At 36.6% G+C, this 25,181-nt stretch overlaps 1 protein-coding gene across 1 annotated transcript in view; it reads right to left on the reverse strand.

Annotated features, from left to right (window-relative positions):
• Window positions 1–25,181, reverse strand: part of LOC137402562 (serine-rich adhesin for platelets-like) — a 49,626-nt gene that overhangs the window by 15,713 nt on the left and 8,732 nt on the right. The window contains exons 4-12 of the mRNA XM_068089091.1: window positions 23,988–24,098; window positions 22,729–23,028; window positions 21,336–21,820; window positions 16,590–16,777; window positions 14,794–14,922; window positions 9,294–9,544; window positions 8,369–8,423; window positions 7,451–7,597; window positions 5,201–5,265 (exon numbers count right to left, since the gene is read on the reverse strand). Of these exons, the coding sequence (XP_067945192.1) occupies window positions 5,201–5,265; window positions 7,451–7,597; window positions 8,369–8,423; window positions 9,294–9,544; window positions 14,794–14,922; window positions 16,590–16,777; window positions 21,336–21,820; window positions 22,729–23,028; window positions 23,988–24,098 (1,731 nt within the window). The remainder of the gene's footprint in view (window positions 1–5,200; window positions 5,266–7,450; window positions 7,598–8,368; window positions 8,424–9,293; window positions 9,545–14,793; window positions 14,923–16,589; window positions 16,778–21,335; window positions 21,821–22,728; window positions 23,029–23,987; window positions 24,099–25,181) is intronic.

The following is a 25,181-nucleotide window of genomic DNA, read 5'->3' on the forward strand; positions in this document are numbered from 1 at the left end:
AAGCAATAGAATATAACTTATCTAAGACAGTGTTTAGAGCAATGAAATGGTGAGATGAAGCGTTCATTATTTCATCTGTCTCTATATATTGACGTTTTCCATTAGGGAAGTTAAAGCTCAGATGCTCCTAATCGCATCGATTAGAAGTATTGTAGAATATGCCGCCACTCTACTGGCATGACGGTCAGATGGCAGTCAAAGATGAGGCAAACTGAAAGCCAAAGGCAGTAGGGGTCATTCCTCAATCCACACTCATATGTGTAATTATAGAAGAAAGTTGTCTACTTGGCCAGAGGTAACAGTCGAATAACCAATAGTGCACAGCTCGGCAAAACTATCAAACTATCTATATATGGAATGGAACCAGTTCACACCTTTGACTAGCGTAGTACTTAACTAGAAAGCAGATCCTGTAGTAACTTATGAAAAATTGGCATGGCTCCAAGCGCTAAGCTCACAGTTAGTCAGTAGGTAAATCTAACATGGACATTTTCTGTTACAGTGGTGAAAATATTAAAAGTTGAACTAGTTGAAAAATAAAGCCTGCATACAACAACTTAACAGAAAGTAGTTACAGCGGCTGCCGTAGACAAAGGAAAGGATGAAAGTCAGTATAAAGCTTTTCCTATCTTCTTATGGTAGTTTCATGTCACAGCAGGGAGTTGTTCACACAAGTTTGTTGCTGAGTAAAACATGTCGTTAGACCGTGTAACAACAAATAGACAGCCTTGTGGCTAGTAATGCAGTTGGCAACTCGTTTATAAACAATCTTTTTGTACTTTGTATAGAAGTTCAGAGCCAAACCTTATTAGCAAGACTGTGTTTGGCACTAACTCTGCCATATCCTAGTGCCTAGACATAAATCCTACGGTGACTGCTGAAATCCGAATAAAGCATCGAATGTTGTTTATTTAAATTTCCATATAGGAGTTTTATAGCATCTCATAATTAGATTTCATCAAAACGTAAACACACCCTGACCCTATTTTAATAATACCAAATATTTTTACCATAGCCTTAGGAACAGTCTTATTCAAGCTACTATTTGTAAATACATTTTACCAATTCGCAGTCGCCGCAGGCCAAATGCTACTGATTTAGCAGGAGCAATAAACAAGTGCGTACCTTGGCTACTAATAATTTGATATTCACTAATCTAATATATGGAAACACACTCTTATAATTCTCTCAACAAACTTAGAGGGTAGAGAGTATATAACTCCTTCATTGTATGAAGAAAATTCTAACTTTTGTGTAGCATCTGCATAGTACTTAGCCTATAATTATACTCTTTCTAATTTGATGCCAAGTCCGGATGCCTTACCGTTCAATCTATCCACACAATTATTTACAAATATATTCTATGTAAATGTACATGCAAAAAGAGAAAACAAAATAACTCACTCACCAAAATCACACTCGCATAGCCAGTCAGAAGAGCAAAATTTTAACAAGAAAGCATTAAATAGCGCGTACTGGAAGCTTCTCTAGACTGCACTGCATCGTAAAAGAACAAGAACTATGCGTGCATATGACTCGTATATCATTTATATTGATTAGCGTCGTGGGCCCATCAATGTTATTCAAAGGTGAAAGGTGTCCCCTCAGGATTACCAGCTAACCTTAAATCTAGCCAATAAGTGGGCACGACTTCCTATAAACTTGAACAACAAACGACGACTCAAAGGCTATGACTGCTAATATGTCTATTCATAGACTGGATCAGTGTGGTGAAGAACTGCAAAGTGACAGCGCAGTAGTACGAATAGTGCTTATTACAGAGAAACAATATGGAGTCTTACATCAATATCTCTACAAGCACGATAGAGCGACGTATTAGGTTGATAATACTGCAATACTCCTATTTCTATTACAGCCTATGAACTTGCTAAGTATTTCCTCAGATTTGTTCAAAGAGCCTGTATTAGCACCAACTAGACAAAAACAACACTCTTGTAGCAACCTATAATATAACTTAAAAATTATTAATTCAAAACTAAGAGCGAAGATGTCAAGTTGTTGTACAGCGCAGAGCAATAGACGTGTGCTGATATGAGATATCTATAGATAGATTTCAGTAAAAGATATAAGTAGTTCCATAATACATGTTTAAAGCAATTATGTAAAATGGAAGCTCAGGTAGTGTGAGTCCTACCTGAGTCACAGCGGAAGATACGCATTGTGAGCATTTGTGTATCGAGTTGTCACTTAAATCCTAATCGCACTACATTAAGAGAAAATTTAACACTAATGTTACTCGGATCAATAATATGATAATAGTCATAATTGTCGTTGGCACAGACGCATCAGCTGCTGTCAGCAGTCTGTCAGCAGTCTTAAATAGATGGAAACCATATCTCTGTTTGCTAGCCATACACTAAGCTCTGTTTAGCTTTTTCTGACTCTCTTTGAAAGACGTGTCTTACATTCAGGCAAAATTAGCTAAGTTTAGAAACTCTAAAACTAGGATATGAAAGTAATACGCTGTTTCTTTTGCAGTTGGATCCTTAGTGAAAAAAATTGTCATTTCCCAAATTGAGTCTATGACATATGCGCAGTAGAACTGCAAAATTATCATGACCTGAATTATAAAACATTGTATTATACAGGATATTTTTATTTAGAAAACAGAAAATTTACATCTGAAAGCTAAAGATTTGCTTTTCTGATTTCAGTGAAACAGCTTTGGTTTTCAAGCCAAACAATTGAGTGTCCTAGCGCATATAGCGGAAGCTTCTGAAACATGATGCGAATGAAAGTGAGCTGGCGACACGCTATTACGACTGGTGTCTAACGAGCTAATTGAGGCAGCACACGGCTAAAGAATTTTTATAGTTGACAGTTTCACTCACCAAATTGAATCAGAATCAATAATTTTTCATGACACAATTGCGTATGCTAATGGCTTTGAATCTGACAAGTCAACAACTTTCCGTAGGCATGAAGGAAACAATAAGGGAGATGATCCTTTGGTTAGTTAAAAATAGCCCTTGGGTAGTCAGTCAATCACTCGCTTGTCAATCAGTTATCACTTATTTGCTTGTAAAACAAAATTCATTGTAGATTTACTTTAGCATGAAAACAGAAAGCTAAGGATAGCCAAGATGTGAGAGCCGCTAAGAAATCGCTGACACTTTGCTGCAAGTACTCATGGAAACAAAGTGTCATTTGTCACGTTAGCTATTGTATTTTGTTTTCTATTTTTGCTTATACTAAACGCTGCCACTCTGAACCAGCTAACCGTTGCATGAGAAAAAAATATTTAAGATTTTGTGTAATTTTGGAAACATTTTGTTTTCAGAAGACTAATGATGTATTACATGTTTAGATGTTATTCTAAATTTAAAGTTGTTTCAATATCTGGCAACAGCATTAGTTCAACTCTATCAAAATATACTACTAAAAACAGGCTTAATACCTCTTGCTTAAATGTTGCATAAATCTTTAGTAAAGTGTTGAAAATACAAAATCAATTTGCATAAAATGTTTTATCAAGCTCTTTTGCATTTCTAAAATCTAAAAGTAGTGAATAATTGTAAGCGTTTGACATAAATGCTTTTACCAATCAGTAGGCTCATAAAAACAAGTTCAGTTCACATGATAGCTCAACTTTCTATTATTATTTAAGAGATGATTTAATGGTTGATCACTTGACTTCAGTGAGAAAACAACTCTATCGCGACTCAATTTGAGTGCCTTGTTGGAGCCATCTTACAACATGGCAACCTTTAATAAGAACTCATTAAATACTATGAACATACCAATTACACATAAGCCAGTTTAATAAATATACATATGTACATACTGTAAGTCTACCTTGAAGTTGTCTTCTCTTTAAAGTTTATCTACTTTAATCTAAACTCCTTATTGGCATCTTACTGCTGTGAAAAAGTGTGAAAAGAGTTTCTTTATTATCTGACTTAATTAAACAATTGTCATTCAGTTGTAGGTTAACATTTACTCAACCAATCACGCTTTTTGAGGCCAATTTTTTGTTCAGCTAGTACTGAGAAGGCAACTCCTAAGTCCAGTAAAGAAAGGCTAGCTCTTGAACAACGGATACTATCATATACTATAATCAACTAATTAGGTTATTGTGTTCTTTATCTATATAAAATTCTCATATAAAGAGTGAATGACAGCTCGCTACGCTGCACACAGCATTGTAGCGTTTAGCAACTACAAGACTGGCCAGCCTTGCATCCTGTGGCAGACCAGAGATAATCATATTAGCTTGATCAAATATGATCATTCTTCTCAAGTTGAAATAGAATTCATCAGGTAAATTATCTAAGAAAGTATTTGTATCCAATACCTGATGTTGAACATGGTTAGTTAAATATTGACATTAGTCCTGTGCTAGGGGTAGCACTATTCACCCGTTTAACAACTCATCATTTATGAGATTACCTGTCCTGCAATATGCATATGTCGGAGTTGGAATGAAGAACAGCTCTCTTTCCTTTTTATGCTAGCATCTCTCAATGGCTTAAACAACACATGCAGTCAAACCAGAATCACAGAACAACTAATACTTAAAACTTTTATGTTAGACGGCCAAGGTCACTCAGTCTCTATATCGTTTTAGATCTAGCAATCTCTTGACACCTATGTTCACACATAACAAGATTGTAAGAAATTTTGTACAAATTAAAAGCTAATTTTTAGCAGCACGCACTTTAATTATTCCCCAACTTGAACCTTCTTAGATGAGTTTAAGTGAGCCATTTTAACTATCATCTGCATCTAAATAATGTGTCGAGAGTTTATCAAGCGCAGCCGTGAAGTACTCAAGAAAAAGTACTAGTCTTAGCTTGCTACAATTTTAAAACAGACATGGGCACTAACAAGCTGAAAGTGTGGCTGTAGTTATCACAGCAAGATGCAGGTGTAATTATTGCTAAATACTGCAATCGTTAGATGCCAATTACCTGCCACCTCCCAGACACCGTAGCTTACGCTAACAAGCATTGCCATCTTTCACGAACTGATTTAACATCCGAACAAAAAACTTGCAAAAGTGTCAGTTTGTATTTAAATGACGAATAAATTGGGAACAAATATAGATATAGAAAATAAGTGACTGGCACAAAAAATGGATCGAAACCTTTGAAATCATCATTTAGCATCCTCTCACAATCAGCGCACAAAGTCTGTCAAGTGCCAGTTGACTTGACGGTTGTCAAGACTTGGCCTAGACCTGACCATCTAAGCCTGTATGTCTGCTATAACCATAGGAGAGAGTGCAACAGAACTGCTGCTGTGCTAAAAGAACATCACCAGTTTAGTGAGGCGAAGTGACTAAGTGTTTTCAGGTAACACAGCCAGCAGGATGGTGAGCTAGGGCAAACCCCCAATGAGAAAAAACACAACCGTCATTGTTGCAAGGTGACGCAACTGTTAGTCTTTTAGGTGAACACAAGCATCACCTCTGAGAATGACCACAGCTAAAGTCAGCAGCATTCACTAGTGTTACATGCTACGAATTTTTGAGCTTCGAAGTTGTGGTTTTGATCATAGGAATCAGTAGGACGTATTTACTGTATACGCAAGAGTGGTCACACAACTCCCAATTGTTGGTAGCTGACAAGTTTACATGCTGCAAAGAAATTGTCGCACCACTCCGCGTTTTCTATATTAGCCTGTTGGTCAAATGTCAATGTCAAAAGGTTGATGCTGTGAGGACATCTCCAATGAAGACGACCTCCAATCGCAAAGATTTGTGCAATAATGCGAATATTGATGTTTACATCATACGCAGTACTTCGTTGTTGATACGGTGTTTTCAAAAATACCACCAATAGAATCAGAAGTTTGAATCGCCTCGAAGAAGTGAATACGCGACGTTCGAAACCATTTACAAGCTACGAAGATGAAAAATACGACAAAAATTCATAGTATGTAACACTAGTGGTTGTTAGATGACACATATAGGCATTGTAACAGGAAACAATAGACAGCTTTACAAGGAAAAGGTCACTGATAGGGTCAGGTTATACAAAGTATTGTTACACACTAGAATATATTCAGACACATCTTTCACAAGCAACAGTAGTTTGAACCGCTTCACAGCTCCAGCTGTTCCTCCTACATCTCACATATCGTGTACCTACTCTAAATAAAATAGCTTCAACAATAATCTATTTATAAACTAACCTGAGATAGATGGGAAGGAGAAGCATTCTGTGACGATCTTATCGCGTCACTAGAGAAAGTTCGAGTGGGTATTTGAGGCAAGGTTTGTTTGAGAGAACACCTGTCGTCTCCACTAAGCCTCCTGTCAGATGGCCACATAAAATGAATTATACGTGTGAATACACAATGCCATGCAACTGTAAGGTTGTCATGAATTATGTCAACGAAACATTCAAGAGTAGCAAGTTGCGATAACTTCTCAGTTGAATTGAGTTTCACAGAAAATCATCAACATTTGCTATCTCAGCTAGCATCAATAGGTTTTATACAAGATCATCAACATTTGCTATATTAGCTAGCATCAGTAGGTTTTATACAAGATCATCAACATTTGCTATATTAGCTAGCATCAGTAGGTTTTATACAAGACCATTAGCATTTACTATATTAGCTAGCACCAGTAGGTTTTATACAAGACCATTAACATTTGCTATATTAGCTAGCATCAATAGGTTTTATACAAGATCATCAACATTTGCTATATTAGCTAGCATCAGTAGATGTTATACAAGACCAGTAATATTTGCTATCTTAGCTTGCATCAGTAGGTTTTATACAAGATCATCAACATTTGCTATATTAGCTAGCATCAGTAGGTTTTATACAAGACCATCAACATTTGCTATTTTAGCTAGCATCAGTAGGTTTGATACAAGACTGCAATGTATAAAGTATCAGTTTAACTTTTGCTCTAACAGAAACTCAATAGAAATAAGAAAAACTTTGCTCTTTATTAAAGAAGAAGAAGAAGATGGTGACTTCTGGTCATCTGATCAGCTCAGTCTTCGCTACTCTCAGCAAACAAAAGATTTTCAGAACTATTCAATTTTGCCTGACAGTAGGAATGATGAATACCAAGAAGAGTGGAAGCTGAATATTTCATCACTGCAGCTATATAGATAAAGAAGCATTGCATTTCTATTTGAAAGAATCAAATCTTTGATTACTGTGCAATAGTGGACTGGCATTTTCCTGTATATTTTAGCATGAGTACAGTAGGGATGTATTTTATTTTTAGAAATTACCAATGTTCATCCATGCGCATGGCTTGTACTATTCATGTCAGCCTCAAGTCTGCATTAAATGACTTGATTATGTATATCAAGACCGATATAAGTCACTTACTCAGTCTCTGCTTCAGTGGTTCTTTGGTCGTGTCGGGACGTTACTGATTTAATCCTTTCAAGATTTGGCTTTTTGGCAATCGGTGGTTTAACTCCATCTGGAGCCTTTTTCACAGTTTCAATCAAATGACCTTTGCCAAACATGTCTCTGCCACCATGTATGTTGAATGTTGTTCCCTCTGGTACTATTGGTACATCATCCTCAAGGTCAACTGACAACAAATGACAATGCATAGTTAGGAGAATTCGCTGCATTTTGAAGCGAGTCCAGACACACACTTATTTTAAACAAAGAATAAGCATAGTAATAAAAATAATTGGCTGTGAAACAGTTTCAATAGTATTTTGTTGGTATAAAAACTTTCATACAGAAATTATTATATAAAACATAAAATGTTTTTGAGGAAAATTTGACTGTTTTCTAAATTAAGGAAACTGCTGTTAGTGGAGCTTCAATATTCTGAATGTTTGCAGATAGTTCTTAGCTACTAGGAAATAACTAACATGCAGATTTCTGTCTCTCATGACGTGATGCAAGGTTGAGATTGACTACATGAATAAAGTGCCATAGGTTACAGACTCTCCATACACCATAGATATGTACAGGCTGTTACTGTCATCTGTAGATACCACCAAAATAGTACACTAAATACTTATATACCCTTAAATAAGTATTTGGTGTATGTAAGTGTAGGCTATGTTTGAGTGTAAGTTGTATGTAACTGAGATTTGATATATACAAACATGGTTATACTTACCTAGGAGGAGATCAAAATAAGCATGGCTGTACTTACCTAAGTGTAGATCAAGAGAAACATGGTTTTACTTACCTAGGGAGAGGTCAAGGCAAGCGTAGTGGTACTTACCTAGAGAGAGGTCAAGACACGCGTGGTGCTACTTACCTAGGGAAAGCTCAAAACAAGTGTGGTGGTACTTACGCAAGGTAAATATTAACAAGCATGATGACATGCGCCCGTGTGTGGGCATACATTAAAAAAAACAAAGCTAGTTATATAAATCCTTGAAAGAAAATTTCAAAGAAGACCCACCTGAAGCAAACGGCTCTTTTCCATAACAGTCCGAGCTTGTTACGCTAGCAACCCCCTGCAATTAAGCAGCAAAAAAATTACAGACAAGCACATCCCCTTTCTTAATTTGTGAGAGCTCATCAGCTGCTGCAGGCTGGGTAGAGGCTGGGTAGAGACTGAGCAGTTTATGGCCTTCAATTAATGGAGTGACTATTGATCTCACCCGTTAACTCCACTAAAATAAACTGGCCTGCCACTGGGCAAGGCAGCCAATGATTACTGGTTACACAAGCCAGATTGCACAAACTGTTTCCAGTTCGCATCGCCTTGTATTTATATTGACAATAGTAGTTAAGAAACTTACAACTATGCTTGGAGTTACACTCTCACCAAAAATGAGAGCTTTTCAAAGGGTCTGATGCCTGAATCCTGTTACATTAAATTAAAAAAACAGAACATGAATAAAATTTAGCTTGTAGCATTTCCATGATTAATACGAAGTCCTTTAGAAAATACTGTTTGCATCAATAGATGGTGTTTTAGCGCAGATGTGGAAAATCAAAGCTAATGATCAACTAACTTATCTCAGTTTGCTGTATTTCCATATCCAAAGAAAACAACAAGAAAATATCAGGACATTGCACTCGTTTGGAATGAGAAGAGAAGATAATTACAACCTCATTAAAGTTACAGCTCATTTGGCTTTATATCCACTTGTGCTCTTTCAGCATAAGATACAAACATTTAAGGAACTAATAACTAAGGGATAAGTTCTATGACAATTAAACTTTGATGTAATCACCTATTGTGGTGGCAAAGCAAGAGCAGACTATTACACCTCTCCTAAACCTATTTACTGATATCCAGCTTTAGGAAACCCAGAAACTCAGAAACCCAGCTTTAGGAGACCCAGAAGGTGTTTTATTTGGTCTAGGCAGCGCTTTACCTCAGACATCTTCGTAGCTACTGAGCTAGGATCTGATCGGTTTTCAGCCTTAGTAATGCGACTCCTTGGCAAGGGAGCGAGTGCCACTAAGCCCGCACTGGCTGCAGGTTCTTTAGACTGAGATTCATAGCCTGATTCTACGGTAGATGTTTGGCTGTCTTTATCCTTGTCATATAAATCTTCGCTCATTTGTTCTACCAGCCGGTCATTCGTCAGGTAATCTTCACCGCTGGACTGTTCATGCAGGACTTCTACGAATAAGAGAGCATATAAGGTAAATCTGCAAAATAGTTGTGGAGCAAGGGCTATCCTCACTGAAGACCATACTTGTCCGCAAGGGCTATCCTCACTGAAAAACATATTTTTCCGCTTTATTTAATTATAACCGATGCAGATACAATATGTAACCTAACCTTATCAAGTACTGTAAAGATTGTTTACTATAAAAAAAGATGGTCATAAACTTATATATTATAAACATTGACAATCAAAGCTTCATTTGCTAAAATCTAAATGTAACACACAGCAGACCACTTCAGCACTCGTAGCATATATATGCAGCAAACTCGTATTTTTGTGGGTAACTGAGACGGGGGCCACCCGTGCCACCTGTGCTACCCGCGAAAACTGAAAATCCGAAAACAGGAACTAATAAACTCATTTCTAATAAAGTCACTTTTTCATTAATCATAAGGACTATCTTCTTTTTCTTAAGTTCATTAAAGGATTTTGAGGGTCGAGGGTGTTCAATAGACATGGTGAAGGGTGTCACAGGTGTTGAGGGGCAAGAGTGTTCAATAGATATGGTGAAGAGTGTCACAGGTGTTGAGGGTCGAGGTGTTCAATAGACATGGTGAAGGGTGTCACAGGTGTTGAGGGTCGAGGGTGTTCAATAGACATGGTGAAGAGTGTCACAAACGCTATGGATTTTTACACTTCACAAAACTTAGTAGGAAAACTGTGAGCCATGACGACTGCTATTGCAATGATGCTCGCAGACGAATCCCGGTAAGCGAGAGTATGAGAGAGGTTTATTTATTCTACGTATTTGAGTTGTTTGTTATATATTCTCTAATTGAAAACTTTTAATGTAACTTTTTACCAGCGAATTACAGAAACCACAAAAACTGAACTATGCAGTAGCGAAAGATTACAATATTATACTGATATACATGTATTTATACATGTATATCATGTATATATCATGTAATGATATATATATGTATATATACATGTATGTGTACTGATATATATGTATATATACATGTATATATACTAATATATGTGTATATATATATGTATGTGTATTGATATATATGTATATACATATATGTATACAGATATACATGTACATGTATATATACAGATATACATGTATATATGTATGTATGTGTACTGATATATATCAGTATATATACATGTATATATACTGATGTATATATACACGTATATATACTGATATACATGTATATATACATGCATGCGTACATCTTCAAAGTAGAAGTCTCCAAGATGCTTTGAACTTTTCTTAATATAGTTAAAACGAATTGCCTGTGACTGAAAGTGCTAACATATAAATCAACACTTGTTGGTTGTGCAGACAACTCTATGTGGTAATAAAATTGTCATGGGAAGAAGATGCACTATCGAATATCAAAAGCCTTACACTGTTTGTGTAGTAGTAGTACTTAGATGCCGCTGGTTATAAAAATACATTGTTAAGGCTTGACTACACAAACCAACAAATTGTGTCGTATGCTTATCTGATGTATTGGCGATGCACTGTCATGGCGTTTTGTCGAAACAAAAATGCTGGCCTATTTTGGTAGAGATAAGCCGATGCATGAGAAATAGTTTTTTTCTAAAGAACAAAATCTGGATTCCATATTATTTGTTTTTAATACAAGCTAGTTTCATCTAAGATTTGCTTTCAATCAATGATGACAAAAAGGCTCATACAAACAAAGATTTATAGACAAAAACATTCTCACTTGTAATAGATTTATGAGTAACACTAGTATAAGTTGGAACTGTCCATGAAACCTTTTGGATAATTCTCTGCCTAATTAATTCCGCTGAAATCAGTTTGTTAAAAGTTGATTCATCTCATGACCGTTAAGTATTTACGAACCATAGTTACTTTTGCTCTGAACGTGTAACATTTTTCCTATGATTAACAATATAGCGAAGCAAATAGCTGCGCAAACTTTAGTGCTATCATAAATCTAACAAACATGTAATGGCCTTCAAACGGCTGAGGCCAAATCTCATTGTTTAATCTATTTGTCAACATTAAATTGCCTAAGTGTGTGCAGCTACAGCAATTATCTGGACAGGCTTTTAGTGATCGGCCAATCATCAGGCCTAACAACATTCTGCTCAAACATTTTTTAAATGAAGTGTTTATTTTCACATCAACTGTTGAGCTCAAGAAAAGCTTAGAATAAAAAATAACTTCAAAGCTGATTAAAGTTGCTGTATTTTCTGACTGAGAGTATGAAAGACATCAGTGTGTTACTAGATCAATTTAACAGAAACTAGTACAGTAGATGCTCCTATAACATATACTTTCTATAATGTATACCTCTTATAATGTATACCTACTATAACGCATATCTCCTATAACGTATACCTCCCATAACGTATACCTCCTATAACGTATACATCCTATAACGTATACCTCCTATAATGTATACCTCCTATAACTTATACCTCCTATAACGTATACCTCCTATAATGTATATCTCCTATAACGTATACCTCCTATAACATATACCTCCTATAACGTATACCTCCCATAATGTATATCTCCTATAACGTATACCTCCTATAACGTATACCTCCTATAACGTATACCTCCTATAACGTATACCTCCTATAACGTATACCTACTATAACGCATATCTCCTATAACGTATACCTCCCATAACGTATACATCCTATAACGTATACCTCCTATAACGTATACCTACTATAACGCATATCTCCTATAACGTATACCTCCCATAACGTATACCTCCTATAACGTATACATCCTATAACGTATACCTCCTATAATGTATACCTCCTATAACTTATACCTCCTATAACGTATACCTCCTATAATGTATATCTCCTATAACGTATACCTCCTATAACATATACCTCCTATAACGTATACCTCCCATAATGTATATCTCCTATAACGTATACCTCCTATAACGTATACCTCCTATAACGTATACCTCCTATAACGTATACATCCTATAACGTATACCTCCTATAACGTATGCAAAGTTATGCAAAGTTTTTGTTTCATACTACATAAAAAATTCCATATAACGTAAAATGTCAGGTAGGGACAGTTTCTCAAATTTGATTTGTATGGTAATATATCTCGCTGCATCTGTGAGAAAAAACGACGTACGTATTGCATTATATCTTTGTATACTGTATAAAACTTCCATGACATTTTAGTTCATCATGATAGATCGTCAGATGTGTTGACAAAACAGAGAATATGCAGCTGCACAACTGTATGCAATTGTTAATAAGTACTTGAAGGCGATTGATTGGTGCAGATGTTACAACATTGATCTACCAATCTGTATGTCACAAGTTGAGAGTATTGCCAAAAGATATCTTTTATCCTAACTTTGACCTCTGGGTACAAATAGACGATGAAATGGTAGATAGCACTATTTGTATAATAAAAATTTTTTCGCTTTATTTTAGTTGTATGCAATATTTGTTATTAGTTTTACATTCCAAAATCAACTTTGCAATCTAGAAAAAATGAACAAATTGTTGCAAATGGACGTCGAAGATGTGCGTTCCCCATTAACTTATTGTAAAATTACAGCAACCAGTCTATAAAACTAGCGAAATTGATCAAAGAAAGGAGACAAGTTGTCAATGCAAATTAATAATACTGCAATCACAATACAGCCAACAAATTAAAAAGTTATGTCTAGTTTTTTTTATGGCTAAAGGGATGAGTTATAAAAGATCTTGGAACGGATCAGGCAATTTACAGGCATTTTATTGTTCGTATAGCATAAAATCCCTATAATGTAAAGGTTCCTGGAATGGATTATTAACCTTGTAGGAGCGTCTATTGTAGTTGGAGTGCACCAAGGTTAGGGTAAAGGAGGATAGCTGAACTCTGCGGTGCTAAAATAATAGGCTTACTAAACCCACAATGGCCAGTTATGATAACTGTATGATACTGCGGAGTGTCAAACACACAAGGTTCATTTGCCATCTGTACTAAAAATAACTATCACATGTTTTTGCTTTGGTGTTCCGATTACTGGCAAGAATTCAACATGTCAACAGGAAACCAAACAGCAAACTGTCTATTTTTGCAAGAAACCCAAAAAAAATAACTTTGCATAAAAATAGTAGGTATTCGCAAGTAGCCTGCAGCATTCACACGGCAAACGCAGAAAATGTTTTCATAACCAGGTATTGAAAAATTGCTGAGCAAAATAGTTAATGTAAAAAAAGAAACTTTCTTTGCAAGTTGAAAGCTTCTGAAGCGACTAGAGACCCTTAATAATCCCCAAATTGGACAACTCATCATTGCCAGAGCAAGTATACACCCTGCTAAATCATATTACCAAACAGTTAAGAGTTTTTAGTGACAAAAACACATGTAGTAAAAGGGATATATTGCTCTACGATTTGATTTTGTTCATTCAAATTTGTAAGTTTAGTGAATGTATTTGATTAAAAAACAGCACATTTTATGGAAATGCCATGAGAAAACTTAGCCTCACTCAAACTGTGATTTGCATAGACTTATATGGAGAGAGATTTATTTGTATAAAATTCAATAATGATGTCTCATGGAGTGGAGAAACTGAGATATCAAAGACTATAACAAAATGTAACTAACATATGTATTATTGTAGGGAACGATTAAGATCTCATATGATGCTAGATGTCTACAATTTTCATAAATTCAAAGAGAGCTGTCGATATTCATCATTCTTTCAACTCTCCCAACTATCTTGTACTCATATATTCCATTTAAATATATTTAAGAGTCTTTTGTAATCTAATGCAATATACACATACATGTCTACTAGGGATGTAGGTAGAGAGATATCTCACAAGGAAAGAATTCTTAGCCAACTATTTGTTAGTTAGAAATTATTTGGCTAGTTGGTTATTTGTACTGCATATAGTTGCTAGTGCTTGAGGAGACAACCTCAAGTATGTTACTTGAAGTTGTCTCCTCATTTATCCAAACTGAAGCTCACTTAAACATGGCTTCCTCAACCAATATGATTGTGTTACTAACCTAAGAATATAATGCACTGGCTGGCCTTTTTAGGTTATGTTTCGATTATTACTTCTGCACAACATTATTCAAACAAACAAGCCAAGCAGGTGACGCTTAACTCCATTTTTCTAGAGAACCCACCAAACAAAATGAAGCAAGGTTATACAGCCCTCCAATCCAAACATGCTTTTATTTACATTTCTATCTGTTTGCTACGTTTGTTATGCTTACCAAGCGATTGCTGTTGCAACATCGAGCCTATGTCCATGGGAAGCTTTTCCTGCCTCGAATCCTTAGTGATCCTAGCCTTGGTTCTAAATTTGTTTTCTTCTTGAGACTCTTGGGTGCCATTTCTTTTTCCTACAAAGTCGAGAGAAAACATTAAACTAAATCCATTAGGATTTTTATAAGATGAAACGTAAAGCAAATAAACAAAAATTTTTACCGAAACAGAAACGATTAAGACATTTTGTACTTCAAAGGTCAGATATCAATATGAACACAAAATCACAAGAGCTAACAACCAGACTAACTTCTGTGAGTCTCTTTCCACAAAATTTTAGCAAACTTTTTGCTTTGGTTATAAACCAAACCCGCCAACTAACTGAAACTTCTGTTAAAACCTCTTTCATGAGAGACATTGTAAACTTATTATAACCTAAAAGGAAAGACTAGGCTGCAACATTTTTCAGCGATAAGTTCTGGTGAACGTGAACCGAGAGGCGCTATTATAGCATTTCACTTCTCATGTTGACAAGCTAGGATGGTATATGCATAAGTACGACAGGTTGAGTACTGGTACAGTGACAATATGATGAAAGTACTTACGCACCAATATTAAAAGGAATAACTAGGCATCGATGCCTTACATCTTTTTGATCACTAAACAGGAAAAGCTTACACAGTAAGAGCCACTATTAAATTTTGAGCCAGCTGCGTGAATGGCATACTTTTACTCTTATGATCGTGCATATTTTCTCAATATTTTTCTACAATGTACATTTAGCTTAATTATTCTCGCTGTGTTTTTAGAGCGACTGGAAATCCATGATGATCTACGATGATTATTCAATTGGCCTGCAAGCTTTGACAAAACTGATGTAAAATCTAAAATACCACTGTGTAGACCACATTTTTCGTGCATAGTTAGTGTCAGCTAGCTATGGTTTTCTTTCTCTGGCATGCGCCAGGCAACTGCGCTTGCAATAAAGGCGCTCTAGAAAGTTCTATTTCACACATAGCATGTTTTGGGATATAATAATTTTTAAATGACTCGCTCAACACCCTTCACTGCTGACACAGACTAAGAGCCTGTTTAAGGCTTTTCAACCATGTTATGTCTATTACCCTAGATTAACTCAATCAATTACTGTACTGTAAATCCTAATTCTGAGAAACTATACTCTCACTTGCTGGTGAACCCAGTCAAGCGCTGGTGGACCCAAACAAGCGCTGGTGGACCCAGTCAAGCGTTGGTAGACTTAGTCAAGTGCTGGTGGACCCAGTCAAACGCATGTGACAATGCAGTTGTAGTGAGGAGCTCAAGGTATGCCAGCTTATTGATAATCAATATGCTCATCAAACATCAATTACCAAACTGAAGAGTCAAGATTGCCAGTCTCCAACAACAAACAACTATTATCCAAATGCATAATGAATGTCATGGGCCTATGTAATCCCGTACCTAGCAAGTTAGCCAAGTTTTCCCAGCATCAGTTTTAGCAAGGCATCAACATGTTTTCACAGAAAATATTTTATTCCAGTCAAAGAGTGCAATTAGGTGTTACATAAATATTCTAGCCTGATCGCTTGATCAATTACTGAATCCAGGTCTTGTTTCAGACTAAGAAACAACCATTGCTACTCCCCTTACATACGTGTAAAACCCTTTCTCTCCTTTTATCTCAAATATCTCAACTTGAAACTAATTTTTTATAAGATTTTAGGACAGATGTTTTTTTTTGACCAAGGGCTACCCGTAACACATCTCAGTGTCTAATGGGTAGGCATGTTTGTGAAAAACATACCATTACTCTGGTAGGCTAGCCACTCCGCTTCTGCCGCTAGCTCCATGGTAGATGGAACATCCTCTATGGGAGACAGGTCAGTCACAGGAGGAGACAACTCGTGGCTTGGATAGCTGTTCATAGATCTGTAGTCTGTCTGATTCATCTCATCTTTATCATGGGCAGACCCGCCTTCAAAGTTATGTCCCCTGCACACGTGGGCAGATATAACTTACACAGGGCTTATGTTTATCATTAGACACTGCAAGTTGCTGCAAACACCCCATTTTTGTACATTGTATTTTCGCTACAAATTTAATTAATTCAACTCAATAAAATCTGATAACCTTTTCGCGAGTCCATATTTGATCAAGTGCGTTAATAGAAAAGATACAAGCACTCATGAACACTCTCATAGCATTCATAAAGGTAATCAGTCACAGACAGTCACAGACAATCACAGACAGTCACAGACAATCACAGACAATCACAGACGGACAGACAGTCTGTGACAGTTTGTGACAGTTTGTGACTGTTGTGACTGTCTGTGACTGTCTGTGACTGTCTGTGACTGTCTGTGACTGTCTGTGACTGTCTGTGACTGTCTGTGAACTGTATATCAGATTGCAAAGAATGACAAGATAGGTGAAGGTGGATAGAGAAGTTGAGTCAGTATAGAATAACTGTGAATGTGTTAGACAAGTTGGTGAATGCTAAAAATCCATGAGTAGTTGTAGGCTCAGTAGTTATACTAGAAAGCTGTAGGCTCACTAAAGACTCATTTAGTCAATTTCTTTTGTTAGAACCAAAAAATTAAATGAATTATCTTCCATCAAGATAAAGGGTGGCATGCAGCAAAACATAGACAAAGGTGGTGTAGTAGCCAGATGCAACAGTATAAACAAAAGCTGTATACTATCAACAGTTACCTATAATGTAACTATAAAGCGTGCATTAAGATTTCAAGTATTTTATCAATTGCTATATTTCAGTACAGATTTTCAAGTTACACCCAAAATGATCTACATTGTGCACCCAAAAGTTGGTATTAGCAAGATATGAAAGATTGCATGTTTATACGAATAATGTTATTTCATTCCATGAAAGCCAGCTAAACATAATGATCAATCTTGTAAAGCAACTTAAATCATCATTACGTTGTACTTGTGTTTCAGTTTCATATCTCTATGAACTTGTCTGAATGTCCGATATTAAAAAAAATGGATGCCGAGAACAAGGTTGCAAATAGTGCATCATTTCATAGAATTGCAGTGTTCCCATCTATATACACGAGTATATGTTGTTCGATAGAGCAGAAAACTCCACCTTATAAAATACCTGCCTAATGAAAATCTAGCCAATAACGACTGATAAAAACCACTCGCCCGTTCACATAATACCAGCTCATAAAGACACAGCCACAGTAATAATATTTTGCAAGCTTGAGTCAATCGCGTAGGTGTAGGATTCCCATAGACAAACTATGAAGACATGAGGATTAGAGTCATTCTACTCAGGCTGTCGGGAGGTCGAAGTAAAGCTAATTGCTTGGCCCGTGAGCAATTTGCTCAACAAAACCAGCCTCGGTTAAAGTCAGATAGATAGTAATGAGTAACCAATCATGGACAACAAAATCAATATCCTGCACACTTGTTGTGATCATAACCTCCGAGCCCACTTGTTTTTTATAATCATTTCTACCTATTGCTTGCAGACCCTTCCTTTTGTTAGAGTTACTTTTGCTTCAGATAAAAAATTGCATGTGCATTTTATATAAATAATATAAACAAAAAGCTCATATGTAACACAGAAGACACATTCAGTTTATTACCTTGTCATAAACAGGTTTCAGTTATTTGTTACTGTGGGTTTAGAACGGCAGTGATTAATAGTTTGTATGCAGCCATTTATACGTAACAATTATTGATACTTAGCCATTTGGACTGTCGATTTCATATTCAAATCAAACAAAATTATATAATAAATTGCTACAAACAATCTTAGTTACACCTACAAGACACTGTCACAAAGGTCAACAAAGGTCAACTCAGAGGAACTTGTAAACTGAGCTAATAATTAGAATTTTTATGTCAACATCAACTTCTACATCTAAACTTTATTCATTGGTTGGAGCCTATGTTCTTATTCATTGGTTGGAGCCTATGTTCCTATTCATTGGTTGGAGCCTATGTTCTTATTCATTGGTTGGAGCCTATGTTCTTATAAGAATACACTGCTATTTGTATAATTCGTTGCGCAGTTCAAAACTTCCAATAAGTCTTTTACAAGACTCATACATGCCTACATTAAAGAAGTAATTACACAGTGCATTAAAACAAATGCATGGTACACACGTACAACTAAATTGATCAAGTAATATTGAATAAAAGGGTTAATTGTTCCCTTACTGTAGAGACACGCGAACAGAACTATAGACTTGGCGATACATAGGTTTAAAGATAAAGATTTTTATAGATTCACTTAGAATAACTTACCCTATTTTAGGCTAAGTAATTCTTAAATTAATTTATTTAATTCTTAAATTTTTTATATAATTTTAATCAGTCTCTTGACTCGCGCTTATAAAACTGCAATGCTTTGAGAAGCTTCAAAAGCCAGATAACCGCTCAACTTCTTCCAAGTACATTAAAAATTCATATGTTGAGATGATCATAAGTAGAGATTTGAGTGTGTCGCCGATTCCATTTATCAAATAGTTCATCATTCCTTAAAGAATAAATATGGGTTACGTGTCTTTCTCAGGTCAATGCTAAAGGTATTCATTTTTTCAATGCTTCTAATAACTTGAAGATCTGAAGGTTCTACCTTTGAATTTTGGAAATCCCGTGATTACAAGCACGGAAATCCCGTGATTACAAGTACAGAAGCAAATTATCTAGTATAAAAATAATAACAAATTTTTACAGAGAAAGCGTTTGATAATGCTAGTTGTCTCCCCATCATTTTGCATTGTAGCAAATTGTTGAATTACGATTACCTACAGGCAGCAGGCCATAACTGTTACAGCCCTATAATAATACAGCCAGCCATTGAAATGATTCAGTGCCTGATAATCAGTTAGAACGTGCTTGAATATAAACAATAAAAGGTGAATAAGTTCAGTAAGGGGGGGAGGGGAGGTCACCGCATGCGCCCATCTTTCAGCTGAGCTCTGAGTCTATAATTGAGTTTGAAATCGTAAAAGGTCTTCATGCTATTTATGTTGGCACGGATTTATCACACTGTCATGCTGTTAAAGCCAGGTTCCCATATCAATTGCGAGACCGGCGGTAATGTTGCGCAGCAAAACACTTGCGATGCTAGGCTTGGCGGCTTCTGTTCACATAAAGCTGCATCGCTAATAATCGCATGAAAAATGTTTGCTCATTACGCCGTTTCGAAGATGCTGACCTTCACCTGTACAGTGCATTTCAGGAAGGTTTTGCCTGTGGCTTTTCGCAAAAGTTGAACAGCGCTGAACTCTTGCTTTGACTGCCGGCAACTACCGGCGATACTCGGCGATACTCAGCGCGTAGGTTCACATTTCACTGCTGATAGCCCTGTGGTGCTGTCGCCGGTGCTTGCAGCGTTTATGCAAACCAGGCTTTAATCATCTAGCCTGGCCGATAATAGAACCCCCAGAAACAGAAATTGTCTACTATTTGTAATCTACTTTGATGTTTTAAGGCCAGAAAAAGGTTTGCTACAAGTTAATACATTCCATAATATACTGTACATATGTGAGATTTACTACATCCCAGATATATACAAAATATCCAAATGCGGTTTGTATAATGTTTAGGCTCATAGGGCAGAATAGTACCTTGTATGCTGATAAAAATAATCATTTCCAAAGAATATGTAAGATCATGAAACTTGTTTAACTACACTAAAGTATGGCTAACAACTCAGAACTAGGTACCAGCATAGCTCACAGGTTAGTGAGCGGTATAGCAAAGACTATAAATAATACCATAGCTAACAGGGTAGGTAACAATACAGTTCATGTTATAGCTAACACTATAGCTAACAGGGTAGGTAGCAGTGTAGCTCACACTATAGTTAATGCTATAGCTAACAGAGTCAGTGACAGTATAGCTCATACTATTAATAGTTAACTATCTATATAGCTAACACGCACTTACAGCTTCCATCAGGCATACACGTATACGTGTACATGATCAGTGACCCTCCATGAGTATGGTCAGAAGCACCCTTGCTAATTGATATCGTGATAGAGCAGTGTCTTCGTTCTCTCTGCTCTATTTGTTTGAGAAATACAGGTAATAATGGGTTTGTATAATTTACCGGCTTGTTGTCTGCTTTGACCCGCGTAGGTACATGGCTTTAGTTTTTTTCAGCTGCTCATTTGGTTATAATTTCACATTTTACCATATGATTTCATGTCAAGATATGTGCTCACTGAGAAATATAAGTGTGTTGAGGAAACTTACAGGGATGAGTCATAAGACCATTATAGAAGACAAGAGCTCAATATCATATTATGTAAGGGAAGTTTTCTCTGATATTAAGTTCCTCCTAACTGCCAGCTTTGAGATTGTTTTTCATCATACTGATGTATAGTAATAGGTTATCATCCCTACTAATCCTGTACTTATGGTTATAGACTACCAGCTGTGATTGGTGCAGTACTAATACAATAACGAACCTTTCTATCCAATCTTGTTTCACCCGACTATCTTTCTCTCATGTAGCCTGAGGCAATAGTCTCAGCAAAGTCAATTTGTATAAAGACAATTGGCTTACCTCATATCAAACTGTCTTGGTGGATGCTCCAGTGTAGAGAGCTCTTCTTCATCTGAGAGATAGTAGTCATGAGTCAACTCAGTTCCCTGGTAGCTTTGGCTGTTACGACCTTCAGTATTGAGGTTAGTTGGCAGATGAGAGAGCCGGTGTAGTGGCTGATGTTGCCTGTCCTCCAGTGAACTCTGCCTACTGCTTGAGGCATTGCCGGAGTCAGTCATGTTTTCTTTAATACAATGGTGTTTGCTTAAGCTATTGTCTGAGCCACCAGCATCTGCTGACAAGGGTTGGCGAGGCAACGATCCACTAGATGACACACTGCTGCTACTGCCTGATGAAACACCAAAATAATCCTTATCCGATATCTGGAGAAAGTTAGGTCTCTGCGCTCTGGGAGTCTCGGGTGAAGAAGGCGGTAAAGCAGTTGTGGGCGCTGATAGGCTCAGGTGTGGCGGATGACTAGTAGATGTTGGTTGTTTGTCCAGCGGCTGTTCATATATGAAAAAATGCTAATATGAAATATTATAAATTACTTCTACCTGATATTCAACTTTAGTAGAGCGGAAAAAGGCAACATCTATGTGCGCCGGTAAAAGACATAGTGCCCTGCTCAGGTAGAAATATCATGACGGTCAGAATCAGTAAAAGTATATAAAGCAGGTCTCAAGAGACCTCCCACCATTTTTGTGGGGGAACATTTTACATGGCTAATATCAAGGGACTCTATCACAAGCACTGAGGTGACACGCCTACCTAATAACTTCCTGAAAAACAATAGGATAAAGGAAATAGATGCAAGAGAAGTAGTGAGCCGGTGTATCAGTCATTAGTAACTAGACTACCGCAGGCTGTGTGTATGATTCAGAGATGGGGCTAAAATTAAAGGTCATCAATTTAGCTATTTTCTATAAACCTTTATTACAGATAATGCCGTGTCTTGGTAACGGGTTTGCTATAGATATAGCATGTAGGGCCTATTCATATTTGCTAATATCTGTTTGATGATTTCTCTCTCCTGTCAAATGTTTGCTTAAATATCTGAATATTAATAAAAATGTATCACATTTTCAAACATTTTAATAAGCTTTGCCTTTTTCTGAGGAGAAACCGGAAGGATTGGCAGCTTGGTGATATAGATGATGCTGCAGTGACTGCCTGACTTTTGTGAAAGCCGACTGTGAAAAACTGTGTTGAGGCATCACAGCTACGGGTTGTTATCATACAGCTCTTAGGCAATCTCCTGGTAATAATTATAATCACCAGCCAATGCGTGCTGATGAGATACATAGCGTACAGGAAGTGAATAAGCACACAAACCGTGCAAATAGAATAAACATAGGCTGTGCCAGTCGTAATCAATAGATAAAATGTGACAAAACTCAAACTGGTCATATACCATCGTAGAACGCTCGTATGAGCCATGCTGGTTATAAGCCATCATAGAACGATCATATGAGCCATGCTGGTCATAAGCCATCATAGAACGATCATATGGATCATGCTGGTCATAAGCCATCATAGACCGATCATATGAATCATGCTGGTCATAAGCCATCATAGAACGATCATATGAATCATGCTGGTCATATACCCTTATAGGACAATCATAAGAGTTGTCCTGTTGATGTACCCTCATTGGACGATCATAAAAGTCGTAATCCCTCAAATCATCACAGAAACCGAAATTCAATTGGCTCTGCAATGGTATACACATAATGGTGAAGACACTACACCTTATAAATTATCCACCAACAAGATATAACTTTCATTTAAGTTATATTTGAAAACATTTGTTACATCGCTGTCAGTAGTATTGTAATTATAAGCACCCCATAGAAGGAACCACCAGGGAGGACATTTTTCTAGCTATTGAGTTTGAATAACATCGGAATCGGGTCTAGCAATTTACTGTTCATTTATGATGTATTTGAACTGCTTTTATTTGACTGACTAATCATTTTAACTGCGAGCCATTTTTTTACAATTTGGGAAGCTTTTCGAAACTATATTCTCGCGACTGCTTTTTGAAAACGCATGAAAATAACACAACTGATAAGCGAAAATACCTTTAACCGAATAACTTGCTTTTCATTAGTTAATTCTGTTAGCAGAGAAGACAGCTTTTGCATGCTAAAAACTCACTAAAAATAATATGATCACCATTACAATAATTTCTTAGATTATTAATAGAATATAGCGGAGGATTGTTGAAATAGACTTTAACTCGTAATATCATTGGTCAGTATAAAGTCAGCATAAGTATTAATAAAATACAAAAAACATAAAAGATAGTTAAGACAGCATAATCATGCTCAGTATGTGTATTCATTAAAGAGTGAGCACACAACTCCTTGCTGAACATTACTACTCACTAGTAACCTGACAGCCTCATCTGCTGTGAGGTGAGAGATTGTCAGGTTTGTCAACTATGTACGCAACTATTTTAATAAGTTGGAAGGTGGACAATTAGCTCAGACATGAGAGTGTTGGGCTGCTAAGCCGAAAGTCATGAGTTCAAATCCAATACGACACAATTCTTTTCTCAACCTCCAATTGTGGCTTTGGACGAAGTAGGCATAGAAATGATCTCAATATAGACCAAACATTCAACTATAGGAGCAAGTTACATGTATATGGTGGAAAGAAGCGACTAACCTGTGCAGATGTAGGGTGAGACCGACCATCGCTAGTGCTGTTGAGGTAAGCGCTTCCTGGGAGGGTTTGCCTCTTTCGTCTGCTGCAGACGCTGCACACCCAAACCTGAAACTAGACAGTTTTGTTTCCTTATTGAAACGTTCCTCTAGTATCAGGCTGTAAATTGGCCTCACATATTAAACACGATTGTTTGCTACATGTAACCTGGGTTCTGGCAATGCTTGAATTATGTCAGAATTTCAATCCTTGTATTAGATTACAGTTAAAGCATGCGGATGACCAGTGGTGAAAAGCGCCAGGTCTTCTTAATAGGAGTTCATGAAATACATGATGAGCTTTGGAATAAATAGGCAGAAATCATCGGCAAAAGACAACGTGTCCGAAATCCTTTGATAGATTGCACCCAGCATACTTCACAGGTTCTGGTCATAGTGTCAATCCATTGTCTCAACAATCTTAAAAGCGATGTTCAGCAGAATATATGATTATACAATACACATATTGATAATTAGCCATTACAAAAATACTTGGGTAGAAATATATAAAACAAATGATTTGTTTTACGGATCGTCCAATAGAAACTGATGTATCAAACTAGTCTTCTAACATAGCGACTAAAGAGAAGTTGGAGAATGGAAACCAGAGCCAACTTCACAAAAGGCCATATTCCGACACTTGTGTGGAAAACAGCCAGTGTTATACTGCGACAGTATCGCTTTGTAGTCGCACCTAACATATATTTAGGAAAGGAAATGTAGACAGCGTTTGCATTTATTCACTCATTTGTTTAAACTTTTAAAGCCAGCAAAGATGCGCTGGGAGACAGAACATACTTTGTGGAAAATATAGCGTAGTTATTGATTTAATAACATTACTGTTATTGACATATGAACTATTTCATAAACACTCTTTTGTTTGAATAGGACAGTTACAACCTTTCAGTAGAGCTGTGACAAGAAAGGTATGCTCTGCGCTATTACGAGAAGACAACTTTAAAGGTCACATGACACTTTTTCTGATCAGAATCCTTATTCAAGACTAGCTTAAATGCCCAAATTAATTATTTTATACAACGAAACATGTACTATTCTGTTTATTCTATGGCACATCTGTAGAAGGGTATCATACCAATACTAGGATGGCTCAATGTCTGCAATGAGAGAATTACCTAGCCTGGCCTTCTGAATTATGCAT

Source organism: Watersipora subatra, chromosome 1, assembly GCF_963576615.1.
Source record: "Watersipora subatra chromosome 1, tzWatSuba1.1, whole genome shotgun sequence".
Classification (NCBI taxonomy): domain Eukaryota; kingdom Metazoa; phylum Bryozoa; class Gymnolaemata; order Cheilostomatida; family Watersiporidae; genus Watersipora; species Watersipora subatra.